Source organism: Poecilia reticulata, chromosome 8 (assembly GCF_904066995.2).
Source record: "Poecilia reticulata chromosome 8, P_reticulata-male-v2, whole genome shotgun sequence".
Classification (NCBI taxonomy): Eukaryota; Metazoa; Chordata; class Actinopteri; order Cyprinodontiformes; family Poeciliidae; genus Poecilia; species Poecilia reticulata.
The window spans coordinates 2,500,272-2,518,779 of record NC_088837.1 but is presented as its reverse complement, the minus strand read 5'-3'; the positions used below and the strand labels follow the sequence as shown (position 1 = coordinate 2,518,779).

The window sequence follows — 18,508 nt, the reverse complement described above, 5'->3', positions numbered from 1 at the left end:
TATCATCATTACAAAATGCTAAACTGCAAATTACTTGAAAAAATAAAATAAAAAAACCGCAACATCCACTATAACTGCATTTTCATTGACTTGAAAAATTCACAGATTGGAATTCAGAAAAATGAGCTTAATGGAAACAATTTTGAAAAAGCTCAACTTTCTTTGATAAGTTTTTGAGTTACCATGAGGGGGATTTGTTTCCCCCCCCACCCCCAACTGTATCGACGGAATCATATTTCAATTCAAACACTTTGTGCATCATATGAGTCAAGTGATCAAACAGGATATTACTACTGGCGGAAAAGACGACGACGACGACAGGAAGTGGCAGGAGGCCAATGGTGTGTTTTTTTTTTTACTTGTGTTAAACTTGTTCACAAGATTGTAACCGGATTTCTTATTTAAAGGAAACACTGCAGTTGCATTTGTGTTTTTTTGGACCTTAGCAGAATATTAGAGTTTTGCACACATAATGAACACGCAGCTACTATCTATTAAAAGAAGAATAAACCAGCAGACAGGAATTGTTGAAAGTCTTTTATTTCACCCAAACATGACATGATTATGGATTTATGCTTCTGTCAGATCAGCGGAAACACTCTGACATTCATTGAGTGTTTTATGTTTCCAAACACTTCCGAACACATCTCTGTGAGGTTCTACAGGAATAACGAGAGCCGCGGGTTCAGCTCTGCTCGAGGTTTCAGATCCTATGAAAGAAAAGCAGGTTCTGTCCGGATGGAGCCGACGGGTGGAGGCTCACACTTCAGTGAGAAGAAGATGAGACGGCTGGGACTTAACCTGATTCACCCACAGTATCCTCCACTCACACACCTTCAAAATCCTCCCGCCCCCGTCTCCATGGTGAGGGTCCGCACGCTCAGCTGGTGATGACGTGCCCCCCCCAGGTCTCATGCTTGCTGCCTGGTTTGAGGTGGGTGATGTTCACCTCCACCGCCTGGATCTTCTCGTGTTTGGGAGGAATGGCGCAGACCTTGTAGGTCACCTCGTCTCCTTCCACCGGGACGTACTCGCCCTCAACACTGGAAGACAAAACAAAACAAACATGAAAAGCAGAACTTACAAAATAACTCGGGGTTCAGTCCGTCACAATAAGAAATCAATTAATCACATAAGTGAAAATGAGCTCTGTTTACAGAAATTTCAGTATCCATTTTATTTATTTTGTTTATTTTGGACATTTGAGATGGCTGCCAGTTGCAGTGTTAAATGTTAACTATTGTTATTATACAATACATTTACACAACAGTTGCATAACACTATAATGAATTGAAATCACTTAAATGTTCTCGTTTATCTCATCAGTCTGTCTTGGCAGAAATTCCAGATCACCGTTTGATCTTTTAATAAATTTTGCTTCCCTGAAGGTCAGGAAATGAGCTTCAGAAGTAATAAATCAGAGAAATGGAACCGGTTTGAACCAGAAGCTTCCTGCTCAGTCAGTTTAACTCTGTGAGATGATTCTCATCTGTTCTGCTGAAATCAAGTCGTTCCTTTAGGTTTCATCTGAATGTTTTTATTTCACATCCATGGGACAGAGGGAGGGTGTGTGTCTGTGTGTGTGTGTGTGTGTGCTCCTCTGACGTCTGAGGCTGAAAAAGGCATTGGGGTGAAGGTGGTCCTCCTACACACTCCTCCCTGCTCTGTGTGTGTGTTTCTGAGGCCGGATGAAGGTGATTCAAACCAAAGCACCTCGTCATAGGTGGCGAAGCAGGACACACACACAAACTTACTCTGAGATATGGACGAAGATGTCGCTGCCTCCATCTGATGGTGTGATGAAGCCGTGGCCTTTGGAGCGGGAGAAACATTTACACACTCCAGAAAACACGGGGCCCTCTGCTGCCCGGGCCGACCTGCAGGACAAGACAGGAGGGGATAACATGGAGATATTACAGGTTGTTCCTTTATATACGTGTTTTAAGTCTTTGTTTATGTCACCTGTGTTTCTAATCTGTGGCTTAATCTATTGATGTAGTTTGTTGACGTGGTTCAAGTACATTATTAAATTAAAGGAAGTCAAATTACTTCAAATTGTAATTCAAATAAAAGAAAGTTGCATTTTCAGTATGAATCTGAAGTTTTGTCTTTAAATGTCAGGAAATATTATCCAAAGAGACTTTATTAATAAAAAAAAAGAAAAGAAAAGGAAAACCTGGATGTTTTAAGAAGTCAAACTATCCAGGTTTCTTCAGAGACAGCTGAGGACAAAAACGATCTCCTGCAGCAGTCTGTATCACAGTGGACCAGAAGGTACCTCTGACTACATCAGCTTGTTCAGATTCAAAACATAACTATATAAATCTTGGTAACTGATCGTGGGACACTGCCATGGCAAAATAAAAGCCGTCGCACCTTCAGGATGAAGATCTTTAAAAAAAATACACGTTAAAACAATGTACAGTATATTACATCCAGCCTATATTTGCGCACTTATACTAATCATAATTGGTGTGAAATTAATTTAAGTATCATGAAATGTTAAATTCTACTTTATTTTGAAAAACCAACACCTCCAGCTCCAGCCTGTGAAGCTGGTCACTGTGCGCTGCGCCGCTTTGAGGAGTGAAGCAAAACCAGAGACGACAGTCAGGAGTAGTAGAGGAAGAGAAAAGATTAAAGAAAAGCTGAATGTTAACATATGTTGCATTTGAACAACAGTAACACAGTTAGTTGATATAGCTTGTACTTCGTGCAGAAACATTTTCACAGCTCCCTGAAAATGTTTAATCAGCATCATTGTGTTGCTGTTGAGGAACTAAAGTAAATGTTTCACACTAAACTTTCACATAACAGCTACATGTTCTATCTGGATAGTACCTATAACTTTATATTTGTGTGTGTGTGTGTGTGTGTGTGTGTCCTCACGCCGAGCAGGTCCTGTTCCTGCGTGTGGGCAGAGGGCTGGGGATGAGGAAGTCTCTCATTGGGGAAGGTGAGCGTTGTCTGAGCTTGTTGATTGGAAGATGCAGAGACTCTGAAAATGAATGAAAAGGTTTTACATAAACAAATATCACACACCAGAAGTAGTTAAGCCGATAACCAAAACTTCAATACAGACTTCAATTTTTTTTCAAAGTAAAGTTTATCAAACAGGCAAGTAAATTAGTGTTAAGGAAAAATAAAAAATGAAGCAAAGTATGCTAAATGTTTTCAGAGTTAGCATGAGGGTAAAAGTGCCAACCGAAAATTTTGCACCATTATTGGCACATTAAGCGTGCTCCACAATAATAAAAAACTCATTTTTTACCTGGTGAACTTGGCGATTTTGGGGAGGTAAGCGGAGGGGTCACAGGTCGAGATTCCTGGATGGGTGTGGCTTCAGAAGACATGTTGGAAGAGTCAGCGTCACGGGGTCAGAAGGGTCACGGAGCAGCACTCTAAAGATGGAGAGAGGACAGGAGGATGGATAAACATCAAACCCACAGAGACGTCACATACAGCCTGAGAGAAACAGTTCACCTTCTTCCCTTCCTGCGGGCAAATAAAGTCATAGCAGGGTATAAACTCTAACCCTGAAGCAGTGGTTGACTTGAGAAATGGTCGCAAAACTTGTAACCATAGCAACAATAATTTGAGAGCGTTTCAATGCCACTGTGACCTGACAGAGGGGGGAGACCAGACCCCTTTATCCAGCCCTCCTCTAATTGGTTGACACAGTCGCTGAGGTGTGATTGGTTGATTATGTAAGAGCTGCCTTTTATTATTACTGCTGGATTTTTCTGCCCATTAAACCAGCCGAATAAAGGACTCTAATTACCTCAGATCCAGTGTCAGCTAGCTTCTATAGCCGAGTTTGAGTTGCAGTGAAATCTGATCGGCTTTACATCAAATCCAACAGAACAGAAAGCAGAAAGCTTCAGCGCTCTGGAAATGTGTTCATATCTACGATTTTATCAACAATTTATTCTCATTGGACAAAATGCAATGATAGTATTACAAAGATCTGCGTGGTTTCTCAATTAGATTTGCAGGGTTTCACCAATTCAATTCAAATTCAAGACTATTTAAGACCACAATGAATGGAATTTGAGATGTATCAAAACAGAAATGTACAGCAGGAAATTGCATATTTTTGCGATGTTCTCTACAACCTCAGCCCCCATAGTGCTGAGTTTTTTTGCACAGAGTGCACCTAGCGTCATATGGATTGGTAAGAGAGATGGCTGCCAGTGAGCTAGTTAGCAAGGATATATTAACTGCTAGTTAGCCTCAACCGCCCCAAGTCACAGAATGAAATGAATACGTGTGTGAGTGATTCAAACGTTTGCCTGGGGGGGGGGGACATAATATAAATTACAAATGACAGACCTGGATTAACATAGTTAAGGGCAACTTACATTTAAAAAAAAGTATAATTTAATCCCTTAATTTTAGCTAATTTAAGACTTTTTAAGGATGCACGGAGACTCTTATTTAGGTTTTGACTGGTCCACTCCAACCAATGAAAATAATTTGATCCAAATCCAAATTATAAATTAACTTCACTTAATTGCCATGTCCATTGTGGCATTTATGGTAGCAGCTATGGGCTCACAGACGGTGTAAAAACCACATGCAGCTATAATGACAGCCTGTCATTTCGAGGTTTTCAGCTTCGTCTTCCTGAAATGCTGCCATGTTGTCCACAGCAGCTCGTGTGTAAGGAGTCCAAACACACGCCGCACTGAGCTGCATCTGTCTGGACGACCTTTTCACTGTGATAACTGAAGCCGCTGTCTCCACAGCATGAATCCTGTTTTCTTTGGCAATTTGATAACATCCACAAAACTACTGTTTTAAAAAAACAATAAAAAAAACAGATTTTTCCATCTGAGCAAACTGACCCGAAGGACATAAAGCTAGTGTGTGTGTGTGTGTGTGGGTTCATCAGATGTGTCGGACATCGTGGCACACAAACGAATGAAGACTAAAGAAACACGGGAAATGCCCAACTTCCACAGAAACAGTGCAGATCAGAGATACCACTGATCTGCACTGTTTCTGTGATTGATGATTAATTGATAAGCTAAGTAAAGCATCACGCCTCCATGATTACAGCTTCTTAGAAGAAGACCTGCGAGTCCAAACATGTGAACAGTTCCTTCCAGTTGTCTGAACACACTTTGCAGGAACAGAGAGCGGAGTGATTCTGGCCTCTGATTGGACAAAACTCAATAAACAATGAGTTAATGCGATTGCCTCCCTCTCTGGACAGCATGCTTCATTTATCTTTACCGCTTCGCAGAACAACAGTCTCAATGTCTCCCACAGCCAGCTGTCATGGGACACAATTCAAGTCCACCAGCTCAGCCACTGCTGGTGGACTCCATGTTCAATAATTAACGTTTCACCAGTTATTGGAACCATCAGCGTGTTTTTGTTTCCACAGCTTGAAAAATGCAGATTATTGTCTGTGAGTGTTATTCTATTGATCCAGTCGAGTTGGGCTTTTATCCAACAATGGATGTGTTTTTCACCCTGTGTTGGCTGTGTGAGCTGATCTTTACTGCTATGACCTTTTATTTATTTATTTATTTTAAGGTTTTATCGAGAAATTATGCAGAATAATGTAAATTCTAACTAAAATTATTGGAGGGAAATAAAAGACGACCATTTAAAATGTTGAAGTTTCACAGTACTGTCAAGTCATCTCTATTTCAGGGCTGAATTAATCGTGATTACTTTAACTGTTTATTGAAATAACAGTCAACGGATTAAGTAATTGATTAATCGTTAACTGGAGTGTTCGCTCAAAAAAAAAAAAGGAAAAAAAAGGGGTAACACTATTTGAAGGAGGGTGAATAAGACTCATGACACCGTCATAAACATGACATAACACCTGCCATAAACATGAATAAGCCTTCATGAATGTTTACTGTTGTCATAAAGCGTCATTCAGTAAATTATGACACTTTTAATACAAAGTTGACATTATTCAAAATGTCTGTTATGACAACTTGACATTGACCAATAAATCATTACTGTTTAAACTTTACCTTTAATAACATAAAGTTACCTAATTTTTAAAGTGCAATCAGTAATACTTTTAGAACAAATTTATATCAGTAATGATTTCTTGGTTAATGTCAAGTTATCATAACAAAGACATTTTGAATAATGTCAACTTTGTATTAAAAGTGTCATAATTTTCCTAATGACGCTTTATGACAACAGTCATAAATATTCATGAAGGCTTATTCATGTTCATGACAGGTGTTATGTCATGTTCATGACAGGTGTTATGTCATGTTTATGCAGTGTCATGTCAGTCTTATTCACCCCCCTTCAAATAAAGTGTTACCAAAAAAGGTAACTTACTGAAAGCCCCCCCAACATATTCACAGTTGTAATTAAACCAAAACTGTACAAAATATATTCATTTCACCTTTAATGTCTGTAAATGTTTTAACCAAAACCCCTCAATTTGAAACAAAGATAATCTATAACTATAATGATTCAGTATGTTGGATGATAGATTGTCCCAGAAGTTATTGTGATAAATTGTTGTTTTGATGCCATGTTCAAGTAATATGACGGATAAGGCAAAATAACACAAGAACACATTTGATATCCTACCTAGTAAACTATTGACCAGGGTCAATAAAGTAAATAAAATTGCACTGGAACAGAAACAATCGTTTGATTTGGTAAAGAAACATTAAAACATCTTCAGCTTGAATTGTGTCTACAATAAGTTGTGTTAAATTTTTATCATGATCAACATTAGGTTAGATATTTGGTGGAAGGTTATAATTAAATTTAACCAGTAAGTAACAGAGTTTAGGTTGGTTGGTATCATAGTAACAAATAAAAGTTGCATTTGAACAATATGAAAACAGCAACTTTGTATAAGAATTTCTCCTTCCACTTTGTGTTCAGTACTTTGTCTGTCAGGCAGCCACAACAACACGCCACTCTCTTTGTTTTTCTCCTCCACTCACACAGAAGTTTCCATGCTCGTCCTCTATGGATTCCCCGTCACCTAATGACCCGGCTGACGCAGCGCATGCCGGTCCACCGGGGCGAAGCCAGCATTGCAAACACCTGATCATCCAAAAGCCACACATTGGCTCTGTGGGGTCAAACACACAACACTCTGCAGAATAACACGAGTGTGGAGAAACTGCGGAGCGGAGAGGCGTGATAAGCACACACCTGATCGGTTTGTACATGTGTTCAGCTGCGTCTCTGGTTACTCAGACACAAGCGCTCACATTTCATCAGGAAGAAATATTAGCTTTCTACGTTAGCGATTATTTTGCATGCATATTACTCGGGTAATTCCTAACAAAGAGCGGTCCCCAACTGTATTCAGTGATGGTAGGTACAGTATTGGACAGAGAGCTTTGCTGTGACAGTTAAAGGGGCGGCATCGTGTAAAATTGACTTTGAACTTTACATTATGTTATTCCATCAAAAACATAGTTTTGCCTTCATTCAGTTCCTTCAGACTAGCCAGCAGCAATTAGCGAATACCTGGTGGAACTGGTCATCTGCTGAATTCATTATAGGAGCTACTTCTCAGAGCAACGCTGGTAAAAACATTGCTAGTGGTTAATAGAGGAGCCGTGTGATGGTGAGCTTTTCAAGAGACAGAGGCCCAATTTCAAGGAGTTAAATAAGGAAGTCAAATTTCTTCTAAGTCAGCATTTTTATGACAACTGAAGGTAACAGTTATTTGATTGTGCTATAAAATGGCTCTCGGTGCCTGGAAAATACATAATCCTACTCCTTTAAATATCTACCAGATGGGATGTTGCATCCAGAGAGTTCTGTACAGGATGGAAGCCCTGATTTGTAAATACATCGCATTTAAAGATGCTATAAAGTGTATAATTTGCATCAACTTCTCAGAGTTGGGGGGAAGTTTTTACACCCCTTGTTTCATAGGATTCAACTAATCAGTGGTAGGTAAGATCAAATGTTTTTCTTGCACTTCCTGGTGAATCACTGTAGAATGGTTACTAATATATTTTTGTGTTCTATAATATTTATTTTTAGCTTAGTAAAACTCCGGAGAGGTCAGCATCCAGAATGTGATTGGGTAATTAAAAGTTCGATGCAACCAGAGTAATAATGTTGCACATTGCACTTTAAAGCAACAGTGTTGTCATGGTAATTATGTTAACTTGGGTATCGGAGCAGACTGTTCAGTTGTTAATCTTTGGAACATTGTTTAGTTTCCCCGTCAGTGAAATGGCTAAAATATGCATTTTTGTTAAACTTATCAGACAGCTGGGTGATGAATGGGAGGAAGTCAAGCCTCCTCCCATCCTGCTGGATGAGGCAGGAAATCGAAACTAGACAAGTTTGGAGAGTAAGCTTGTAACTGTGTGAGGAAATAAACACACAGCCTAAAAAAAATAAAAAATAAAAAAAAAATAACAGTGCACAGCAATATCCGGCCTCTAATTAATTTGCGTCGTTCAGAAAAGATTTCAGGTCAAGCCTGAGACGTTTCGCTGCTTTTGCAGCCTCAATTAGCTGCTTTGTGAAAGAAGCTAATATGGATGTTTGAAGCATTGCCTTTTAAGGCAGGTAAGAAAAAAAATGACAGGAAAGCAAGGTTTTACATGTCACAAATGTTAAATAAAGAGGAGGACCAAAACATGTAGATGTATCATGCTGTCAGCATGTGACTTTATCTGATGAACTAACATTTTACAATCATTTTATGAGTTGTAAGCAGTTTTATCTGTGTGTAATGTTCTTACTTTCAGGTCAGAAAGAAGTTAGATCATGCATGCAGTGTAGTGTAGACAGTGCTGGCTAATAAAGAATGCTTTAAAGCACTGGGAGAATACCTTGACTATCAGCCATTTAGCCGCTACCAATGCTAAAGCTAGCAATAGCGTTCTAGCTTCCTGTCATGGCTAAACTAAAGGACTATTTTGTCATTTTGTTAAGTAGTTCAGGTACATCAGATGCTATTACATTTCCAACTAAATAGTCTCTATAAAAATAAATAAATAAAATCAGAGAAAATAAGAAAAAAACAAAGATGGTGAAAAGGTAGGGCTATTCTGAGCTAATTCTGTGTCTACATCAGCTCTTAATGGTACCTTCACAGGTTCACCCAGTTCTTAGTCTGGGTGCTAAACAAAAATGGAAGCTTAGAAAACGTATTAGAAAATGTACATTTCCATTCACATAGAAATGTACATCTAAAAATGAAAACATTTGGAGTAAAAAACAAACCTTACAGATAAGAGATTAAGTGACATTTTCTTGTTTTATCTGCAGGTCTTATCACTTCAACTTTAGCTTTATCTAAAATCTGCACTGACATTTAGCATGGGGGAGTTTTGCTCTCCTGCTGACAGGCAGATGAAAGGATGCCAGGTTTATGTTGCATGACAACCACAAACACTACAGATCACCTGAAGACCAAAGAGTCTCATCAGAAATGATCCCAATCGATTACCTGCCATCTTAGTGTTTCTGCTTTTTAAATCCAACAGGTATGAATAGAATCAAATATATCAAAGTGCAAGATTTTAAATATTTTCATCACAACTTGATCAAAAGATGTAAAAGCTTCAGATAAGTGAAAAACCTGAAACTAACAATGTTTCAAGGTGAACATAACTTTTGATTAATTAACTGAAAAAACAAAAACGAGAATATCTGCATTCACATTTTCAGTTTTCAGTATTTCCCCACCCACCCTGTGTGCATTGGAGCCTCTATAACAGATGTTAAGTCTGTTATAATGCTGCCTTTGTGAGACAGTAACTGAAGTGAATGGATGAAGTGAACCGGGAACATGAGCAGCTCTGGGCGGTTCACTGAAAACCTTGAATACGCTGACCGACATCGGGGGCATTGTGCCAACGCAGCCTGCATTTTCTACAGGCTCTGCCGTGAATATGGATGCAAGTGTGTGTGAGTGCTTGTGTGCACAAGGCCAAATGAGATGTGCCTGTGTGACAGCAAACAATGATCCTGATCTGACAATTTCATGACTCATCCCAGCAATGTGCGTCAGTGCAGCATCTCTGTGGCTAAGAGTCAGTCTAACTGCAGCAGCAGCAGCAGCAGTGTCCTGGTCTGGACCTCACTTCAGTCTGCATTTAAATGTACAAATGGAGCATAAGCTAGCTGTCGAGGTTAGCACTCAGACTAAAGCTATGCCGCACCTCCTAAAACCCCTAGTGTTTTTATTTATTTTTGCTATTACACTTAAATACAAAGAGTACAGAGACTCTAAAGAGACATTGAAAGTAAAAATCAAGTCATATTTTTATTTTTTTCCTTCAATCTGACCCTTTGATAAAGCAACTGATCTTTAAAGCTAATGACTGGCTGAGTCACAGTTGGCAGCAACAAACAGCATCAAGTGTTTGCGATATTCATATCATTATCCTGCAGCTAAACCCAATGTTGTTGGAGATTGAGGTCACTGAACTGAAGGTCCAGAAGACAGATTTCATAGTTCCATCGTTATGGCAACCCATCCTGGTCCTGGAGAAGCGTAACAACCCCAGTTTTTTCGATCATACATGAATTCCTCATTTGAAAACTGACTTCGTATTTACTCAGATTGAATATGCCCTATAGCAAATAGAGGGACTTTGGGGATTCTTTCTCAAGGATCAGCATCTATTTTCTTCTCTTCACTGATGGCAATGAAGACAGTGAAAGTGAGACTGTGTCAAACTGTCGGTCACTGCAGCTCAAACAGGGCAAAGCTGGCAATTATGCCAGCAGTGAGTCAAGCAAAATCATCACTTCACTTGTTTTCTCTCTGTTACCTCATCTCTGTATCTATACCACAGAAATGTTATGGTGGCACTGCAGCACAACTCATTTGATTGTAATTAGCCTCTTCCAAACACTTTCAAGATGACCAGAGGCGTTAAAATGGAACTAATAATGACGTGACAGAAAGGACCGGAGGATTGATGTTGATTAAAAGCCGAGGTGACAACAAAACAGTGAGTTGATTTACTCAAACTCATTTATTACCAACAACACGGCTATGATTATGTTGACTTCAAGAAGCTGCCTTTGTGTTTCTAAGACAGTAGCTATACTTGCATTACAAATGTACACAAAACTTTGTCAATATTCCGCTAATGTGGGGAAAAAAACCAAAAAAAACAACAACTGTATTTTGCGTTATTTCTATTAAATGAGAAACAAAAATTTTTAAAAATTATACGCAAATAAGTCATTAAAAACACGCCATGTTCCTCCAACTACTTCCTGTCTTCTTTGTGGTTTGCGCCAGTGGTAACATCTGGTTGTTCATCATTTGACTCATGTGATGCAAAAACAAGTGTTTCCATTAGGATTGTCACAATAAATCAACTCAGTACATGATAAATTAAAACGAGTTTAATAATTTTTGTTTGCTTGATTTAGCTTTTTTTTTTCTTTCTACCAAAAACTGGATGATAAAAGTTATCAGTCTGGTTTTTTTGAAGAACAATTTTGTTTTCAAAGACTTTATAGTTTATTTTGTTTTTTTCTGTTATTTGGATACTTAAGAGTTCCAGTGTTAAATGTTCACTAAAATTTAAAGTTTATTAATATTTTAGAATGTGTTCTTGCATCATTATACCTTTACCACTATATTGCTTGAAAATTGACTCAAAACAACAATATTATCGTTCATCGCAATAACGTCTGGGACAATTTATCGTCCAGTAAAATTTATTTTGATCGGCCCAGTTCCCATTGCAGTTTTGCAAAATAAAACAATTTTCATACGGCCAAAAAAGAAATGCACCTCATTTTAGCGGCTAAACTTTTTATTGAAAAAACAAACGTTTTTCCAAAATTGGCATGTTTCCGTTAAGCAATTTTATTTTCGAAATGTCAAATTGCACAAATACATGCATTTGGAAATGCAGATACAGAGACACCACTGAGCCTTCATCAGGCATGTTTTCCTCACACACGAGAAGCAACCGATACCTGCGGGGAGCTTTTGTGGTTGGGTTTCAATCACTGATTTTAGCACGCCGACTGCAAACACGCAAACTGAGAGCTACACAAAACAGGTCTCATTTCTACTTCTACATACATTGAACATTTAACTCCAAAGAATTACAGTACATTTCTTTAAAAAGCTACATTTTGCCTCTACTTTTCATAGTGTGAACCACATAAGACATTGCATTTCAAAACAAATAATGACCTCCTGTTTAATATACACATAATATATGTGTATATATATATATACAAATATATATATAAAAGATTTAGTTTTGTGTGTTTTGGTTTATTTATTGTCAGTGCAGGAACCTTTGTGGGCTCTTCTGAGCACCAGGTTTCATGTCAGATATGAACTTTCAAAGCATTTCAAAACTTCAAACATTTTGCATTAGTTTGTAGGTCAAGTCAGGTCTTAGTTAATGCTTTACTCCAGAAGTTATTTTATGACAGGCTGATAGTAATAAAAAATTACACTGATGTTTATGGTTTTAATGTAACAAGTTCTGAAAAACAAATATGTTTGCAAAGTATCATTCTTCTGAGTAGCTTTCAGTTTCAACAATGCAACATAACCTTGTATTTCCCCTGTTTTGTGTGTGTGTGTGTGTGTGTGTGTGTGTGTGTTACCATCAACACACTGATGTCTACAGATTTCTATCCCGCATGCTAACACACCAAGTGTACATGCAGTAAAGGTAGCTTCACTGTTAAACTACATAATTCACAAATCTATAATGACTTCCTCAACTTTATTAATAAAATGTTTCATTTCTCATTGGGATCAATAAGCTATTTTTTAAACTGAATAAACCTGGTATTATATTCACATGCTGTCTCTTTAAATAGGAAAAAAAAAACTGAAAACACTTTTATACACTTTAACACTGATGGTGGCACTTTGCAAAGCGTTACTTTGTTTGATGTGGCAATAAAGATGTCTCCAACTGGTCGGGTCACATTTGACTCATGTCGGTGGAATTTGTCCCCTTGTGCAAACACCAGGAAACAACGATTTGGAAATGTTCATGTTGCAGACACACACTTTGCTCGTGCAGGAGTTTGAGAGGTTAAAAAATAAACAAACATGAGCTTCTATAACAGAACTCCATTAATCTTCCTGTCAGGCCTGAATACGGCCCCACAAATCACCACATTTTATTACTCTTCCTGTCGATTGGTTTCAGCCTCCCGCGAGAAAAACGTCTTCAACACGGTGTGATTATAAACGCAGTGATACAACAGCATGTAGAAGGACAATTTAAAAAAAAGTACAAAAAATATTTAGATGGCTATTTAAATTGTTTTTTGACAGGAATTTCACTCAAACTACAAAAAAAAAAAAAAAAGTAAATCACACTCTGGTTAATAAGCACAATTTAAAAACAGATTGAAATATACCCTATTTCAATCTGTTACCATATTTCATTAAATTCCCACAAAATTCATTTTTTTAATTAAATAAAGATATGAGGTTTTTTTTAAATCATGGCCATATGTGAAAAATACTTCAATGCAGGTATGAAATAAAAATGTTGGTACACTGTTAAATGTGAAGGAAAATCAATTGAAGGGGATGGGAATATGGGAATACAAAGGGGAAAGAAAGACTTGGGTATTGTATTAATCTTTTACAATTTGTTTTTAGCACCGTCGATTTTAATTTTCATATCATGAAGCCCTATTTAAGAGTTCAATTTATATTTTACTACTGTAGCATAACAATGTACAAAATAAAGTAAAAATAAACCTTTGAATTGAGTATATTTATTTCTGATCAGAAATTCTAGGAACTTATAATTGATCATTGACAACTTCCTGTTTCACTTGGGAATAAATCTAAAGTGACACAGCCCGATCTAGAACCCATTTTAAACATGAATACTTAAGATACTCTCTAAAAATCCTCCCGATGGCCTAATTTAATAGTTAAACCACATAACATATTTTACTATGAACTAATACACACAGTAGAAACCATCTTAGCAATAGAAGCCAACTTATCTCTTGGGTGTACATTTAATCAGCATCCTGGAAAAATTGGTTGCTGTGCAAATGTCAGCATGTCTAGTACCACCGTATTCAGCTTCAACCGAGTTATTTTCGAGAAGCTCTATAGAATAAACCCAAAAAGGTGAATTTTACGTAGATTGTTTGAAGCAATATTTCAAAGAAAAATCCACAAATTCTGAACCACGAACAGGTGGGGGTCCACTGTCGTATAAATATAACTTTTTTTCAAATCCAAAATTCAACGGTAAAGAACTGTAGCAACGGCGTAATCTTGTGATCATCAAGTCTAAATAATAACCCTTTGGGTGCAATTATCACGCCAACGAGTTGTTTTGACAGTGATGCCAGAAAAGAGCCTTCTCTGTCCCACCATCACAAATTGCTGAAGTCTTCGGGGATTTTAACTAACACTTTGGTCTGCAAAGTGTAACAAAACCCATGCAGTTTATGGAACAAACGAATAATCTGATGGGGGTTAAAACTGATCTTTTTAATCAACAAACACTCAAGACTGGCTTAGCAATAAAAAAAAAAGGCTGTGGGAAAGAATGGTGGAATACCTGTGTATACATGATGGTTTAACTGATTAAATCCATCAATAGTTTCCCATAATTACCCATCACCACAGTATGCCTCACTGCCTGGCTATAAAAAACATAACAGAATAAAAATCCTGAATTTAACTGAGCAAATACAGTGGGGAAAATAAGTATTTAGTCAGTCACCAATTGTGCAAGTTCTCCCACTTAAAAAGATGAGAGAGGCCTGTAATTGACATCATAGGTAGACCTCAACTATGAGAGACAAAATGTGAAAAAAAATTTGAGAAAATCATTTTGTCTGAATTTTAAAGAATTTATTTGCAAATAATGGTGGAAAATAAGTATTTGGTCACCTACAAACAAGCAAGATTTCTGGCTGTCACAGACCTGTAACTTCTTTTTTAAGAGGCTCCTCTTTCCCCCACTCATTACCTGTATTAATGGCACCAGTTTGAAGTCGTTAACAGTATAAAAGACACCTGCCCACAACCTCAAACAGTCACACTCCAAACTCCACTATGGTGAAGACGAAAGAGCTGTCGGAGGACACCAGAAACCGAATTGTAGACCTGCACCAGGCTAGGAAGACTGAATCTGCAATAGGCAAGCAGCTTGGTGTGAAGAAATCTACTGTGGGAGCAATAATCAGAAAATGGAAGACCTACAAGACCACTACTAATCTCCCTCGATCTGGGGCTCCACGCAAGATCTCAGCCCATGGGGTCAGAATGATCACAAGAACGGTGAGGAAAAATCTCAGAACCACAAGGGGGGATCTAGCGAATGACCTGCAGAAAGCTGGGACCAATGTTACAAAGGCTACCATCAGCAACACACTACGACGCCAGGGACTCAGATCTTGCAGTGCCAGACGTGTCCCCCTGCTTAAGCCAGTCCATATCCAGGCACGTCTGAAGTTTGCTAGAGAGCATTTGGATGTTCCAGAAGAGTATTGGGAGAATGTCATATGGTCAGATGAAACCAAAGTAGAACTATTTGGTAAAAACACAACTCGTCGTGTTTGGAGGAAAGTGAATGCGGAGTTGCATCCAAAGAACACCATACCAACTGTGAAGCATGGGGGTGGCAACATCATGCTTTGGGGCTGTTTCTCTTCAAAGGGACCAGGACGACTGATCCGTGTACATGAAAGAATGAATGGGGCCATGTATTGTGAGATTTTGGGTGCAAACCTCCTTCCATCAGCAAGGGCAATGAAGATGAAACGTGGCTGGGTCTTTCAGCATGACAATGATCCCAAGCACACTGCCAGGGCAACAAAGGAGTGGCTTCGTAAGAAACATTTCAAAGTCCTGGAGTGGCCTAGCCAGTCTCCCGATCTCAACTCCATCGAAAACCTTTGGAGGGAGTTGAAAGTCCGTGTTGCCCGCCGACAGCCCCAAAACATCACTGCTCTAGAGGAGATCTGCATGGAGGAATGGGCCAACATACCAGCAACAGTGTGTGCCAACCTTGTGAAGACTTACAGAAAACGTTTGACCTCTGTCATTGCCAACAAAGGACATACAACAAAGTATTGAGATGAACTTTTGTTATTGACCAAATACTTATTTTCCACCACTATTTGCAAATAAATTCTTTAAAATTCAGACAAAATGATTTTCTCAAATTTTTTTTCACATTTTCTCTCTCATAGTTGAGGTCTACCTATGATGTCAATTACAGGCCTCTCTCATCTTTTTAAGTGGGAGAACTTGCACAATTGGTGACTGACTAAATACTTATTTTCCCCACTGTAGGTCTGAGCTTCCTATTGGATAGTTACTGCTGTGTCCCTCTTGGCAACAAGTTATTTAACCCCAGCTGGTGCAATGAATGGCTTCTCATTTCTTAACCAATTATGTGGAAATACAACTTTCAAATGATAACCTCACACTGACGTGTGTTTGTAAATCACACGCCAGCCTATGGATGTTTGTGTTCCGGAGGACAGCAAAACTGTAGGCTTATTTCTTATCTCCAACGCAGTAGCCATACTCAGTCACCGCCCCCTGAACAACGTATCTGACATTTCTAACATAAGTAGGCTTCATATCTCCATCTTATATTTTTTACTCGTTTTGCCATAAGCAAACCTGAAGTACGAGTCGGAAAAGATTTTACTCTTTTCAGCTACTCCTAAGATAATTATGGCTAAGGCGCGTGAATGTTTTTAAATAGTGAGCGACAGCATCTTCCTGTCATTTATTTTAAAGCAGAATTGGATTTTTCAAGGCGTGAACCACAGCGACGGTACTTTCTCGGACAAAACTCACAATGACTGAGCCTGCTGGCCCCTCTTTTCTTGGTATTTTGCCTCCACCCCCACCTTCAAAGGAAATGACCGCCTGCACGCGCCAGGAAAACCCAATCCCGCACTGGACAGCAGAGTTTGTGGAGATTTGTCCATTCAAACGTCACCCCGAAGTTACAGGAGAACCAAAGCAAACCTCTGCAGCTACAAAGTTCTGCGCTCGACAACCGGGCAAAGATTTTTCCTGAGCCGAACTCAGACTGAAACTGAGCAGCTAGCCTCGAACAGTGTTACTCAGCTCGCACCGCGGGGTTCACAAGAGTTTGAGCTTGTTAAGTGTTTTAATGGCATCACTCACCTTTGTTCCTTCAAGTTATGAAGTGACAAGTTAGTTCTGAAGCTTGAAAACAGCGCAAAAAAACCCAGGGTCTGGTTAAATTATGTGGCTCAATGTTCTTCCTCTGCTGCACAGAGTGGAAGAGATGAGGTGCATCCTCCAGCAGCCAAGCACCGTAAATACTCGCTCTGTCGCGCTCTCCCTCTCTTTTTTTTCTGAATGGGCGTAACTTCTCTTTAGAGTGGGGAGGGACGTCATGAGTTACCGTAACAACCAGTGAGAATGGGGAAACACACTTCCCCGTAAGTATCAGATACAAAGCGCAAAGCAAATGCTGAAATAAAAATTCTTTCAGCTCGAATGGTTCTTTTAATATGTTATCATTACTGGCTGTAATTTAAGTTGTTAATGTTACTATTTATATGACTATTCAATGTATGTTTGTAAAATGTATTTTTTTCTTACAGATTCTTAAAAATGCACCTCTCCATACAGAACATTGTATTGTACTCAAAAATATCCATACCCTTTTAACTTTTACACAACCACAAACTTTAATAGACAACACCAATCCGATAGTAAATATCTGTATTGGTTGTGATATTGGAAAAAACTTTTAGTTCAGGTGACAATGTGCCCGATTCATAATCTATTCGCTTCAGCTATATGCTTTGTGCTCTAAGCAACATCATGTTTTATTTTACATTATATTTCTAATTGCTAATTACGTTTTCTGAATCATTTGAAAGAAGGTTTGTTGCAGTTTATTTCTACATGTTTGACCAAGGTTGTCTGCCTGTTGTTTTTATCAGTTTCAGTTTTTTATTTTTCACATTGGCTGTTATAATCCTAGTTTGCGTGTTTAAAAACAGAATATTCTTTGCAAAAAGGCCCAATCAAATTGAATCAGAGTAATTTTTCACCATACCATTTTGCATGTGTGTCAAAAAGGTTTCATTTTGGTCCCGTCAGACCAGAAAGCCTTCTTCCACATGTTAATGGTGCCCTCTACATGGCTTGTGGCAAACTGCAAACAAGACTTTCTATCCTTCTTGGCACTCTTCCATGATGGTTATGCTTCTGATGCTAATAGTTGTCCAGTTTTGTCTGTGAGAATCAGTAAGGTGTTTGAAAGTCTTCAAATGAAAGCACTTTTTGTGTGGTATGTCATCACAAATAGAAGACGTGACCCTCAGAAACACCTCTGAGCTTGGATAAATACAAGCTGGAATTCAAATGAACATACTTTTGGTGGGGGTTTGTTTTGTTTGTTAATCTGTTTTGCAGTAAACATACAGCAAAAGAATAGAGCAGAGAGAAGATAGTTTTCTACCAGCGTTGTTTTCAAGGTGCGCTCTGTTGTTGTGGTGTTTGCTTCCCATTGGCCCAACAGATAAGAAAAGTCTTGTGATAGATAAG

General features: G+C 38.5%; 1 protein-coding gene across 1 annotated transcript; it reads right to left on the bottom strand.

The window, feature by feature from the left end:
* Positions 1-524: 524 nt before the first annotated feature.
* carhsp1 (calcium regulated heat stable protein 1) lies at positions 525-17,292 on the bottom strand. The gene is made up of 5 exons (XM_008415291.3): positions 17,111-17,292; positions 3,272-3,401; positions 2,890-2,998; positions 1,755-1,877; positions 525-1,043 (listed from the first exon to the last, which is right to left on the bottom strand). Exons 2-5 carry the CDS (start codon positions 3,351-3,353, stop codon positions 881-883), a joined length of 477 nt encoding a protein of 158 aa, XP_008413513.1. The 5' UTR covers positions 3,354-3,401; positions 17,111-17,292; the 3' UTR covers positions 525-880.
* Between the last annotated feature and the right edge of the window lie 1,216 nt (positions 17,293-18,508).